At 49.2% G+C, this 1,598-nt stretch overlaps 1 protein-coding gene across 1 annotated transcript in view; it reads left to right on the top strand.

The window, feature by feature from the left end:
- MYO5B (myosin VB) overlaps positions 1-1,598 on the top strand; it is a gene marked incomplete at its 3' end in the record, with an annotated part of 218,200 nt that overhangs the window by 128,657 nt on the left and 87,945 nt on the right. Inside the window, exon 14 of the mRNA XM_023733930.1 lies at positions 543-629. Coding sequence (XP_023589698.1) covers positions 543-629 — 87 coding nt within the window. The remainder of the gene's footprint in view (positions 1-542; positions 630-1,598) is intronic.

Below are 1,598 nucleotides of genomic sequence, written 5' to 3'. Positions count from 1 at the left end.
GATTGTTGTTATCCCCATTTTATAGATGAGGCTACTGAGGCCCAAACAGGTTAAGTTATATTACCCAACTTACACATATAGCTGGTGAGTGACCATGTCACAACTCAGACCCAGGTCTGCCTGGCCCTAAAAACATCCTTTTAGCCATAGAGCTGAAATAATGCTCATAGTGCCAAGTGTTTAGAACTTGGAAGGTGACTTATGACAGGTGCCCATGTGGGTGGAGTTAATCAGGGAAGGCTCCAGAGAGGAGGCAGGAATAAGCCTTGGAGAGTTCAAGTAGGCAATGAAGAAGCTGGGTATCCCAGGCAAGAATGAGAAGGTGCACAGAACCAAAGACGCTGACCCGGCTCACGTGCCTGCCAACCATATCCGGTAGTCTGCTTTGCCCCAGACCTTGAACTCCAGGTGCACGATGATCTGTGTAATCCAGTGGCAAAAGGTCCTTCGTCTGCTGCAGGCAGAGGCGTGCTTTCTTTCTCTCCTGGTCTGTTTGTTATTTACCAACATGTTCACTCATTGCCTGTCTTGTTGTTTTGTAGCTTTGATCCCAGGAGAGCAGTGCAGCAGCTCAGAGCCTGTGGGGTGTTGGAGACAATTCGTATCAGCGCTGCTGGCTACCCCTCCAGGTAACATGCCCGTCTGCCATGCTCCCCTGGAGCTGCCAGGGTCCCACTACCTGCTGTAGAGAAGCCCATTCTCAAGTGTGGTTCCCTGGGGAGCCCTCTTATGTGCTGTCACTGTTAGCCAAAAACAGATCCTCCAAAAAAGTTCCCAAATACGGAGGCTCCAGGCAGGAGGCTGACGGAAATAGGAATTCCAGTTTGGCCTGTGATGTATGGGAGTCAACAGTAGCATCCTCTTGGGCAGGTTTTTAAATTTCAAATTGGTATGGATGATGAGCTAGCTAGAGTTGCAAGGGAATTTCTCCTTTTCTCAACTTCTACTCTTTGCCTTTTAATATAGGATCACATTTATAGTGGAAAATATAATTTCTTTGAGTTTAAAAAAGACTGTCATGATCTGATTTGCGTTGTGGATAAGTCATTGAACCACTCCAGCATTTTTGTAGTAGTATGCCAAGCTGTAAAAGGTCAGCAAAAGAGAGGAAGACCCTCGACAAGTTGGATTGACACAGTGGCTGCAGCAGTGGGCTCAAGCATAACACCGATTGTGAGGATGGCCCAGGACCGGGCAGTGTTTCGCTCTGTTGTACATAGGGTCGCTCTGAGTGGGAACTGACTCGATGGCACCTAACAGCAACAACAACATGCCAAGCTGTGGATCCCCTCTGGACACTTGCCTCAAATAGAGGTGGAGGATGGATGATGACCCCACTAGCTCTCCTGAAATCATACTGCATTGCAGTGTCATGCAAGGCAAGCATCTTCTGCCATTAGTTGGAGCTGAGCAGTGTAGGGGCCCAGAGTCTGCGGTGCTCCCCAGGGACCCTCTGTCCTAGGAAGTTTCATACGTGACAGGAGGTGGAGGGAGTCAGCTGTAGGGGGGAGGAGGATGTAGTACAGGCCTCCCCCTCCCCATTATCTCTCCACCTGGCACTGTCCCCACTACATTTGAGGAACTATTTCATATGCAGC

This window comes from Trichechus manatus, unplaced genomic scaffold, assembly GCF_000243295.1.
Source record: "Trichechus manatus latirostris isolate Lorelei unplaced genomic scaffold, TriManLat1.0 scaffold00063, whole genome shotgun sequence".
Taxonomy (NCBI): domain Eukaryota; kingdom Metazoa; phylum Chordata; class Mammalia; order Sirenia; family Trichechidae; genus Trichechus; species Trichechus manatus.
The sequence above is the reverse complement of the archived record's forward strand: the minus strand, read 5'-3'. Positions and strand labels throughout refer to the sequence as shown.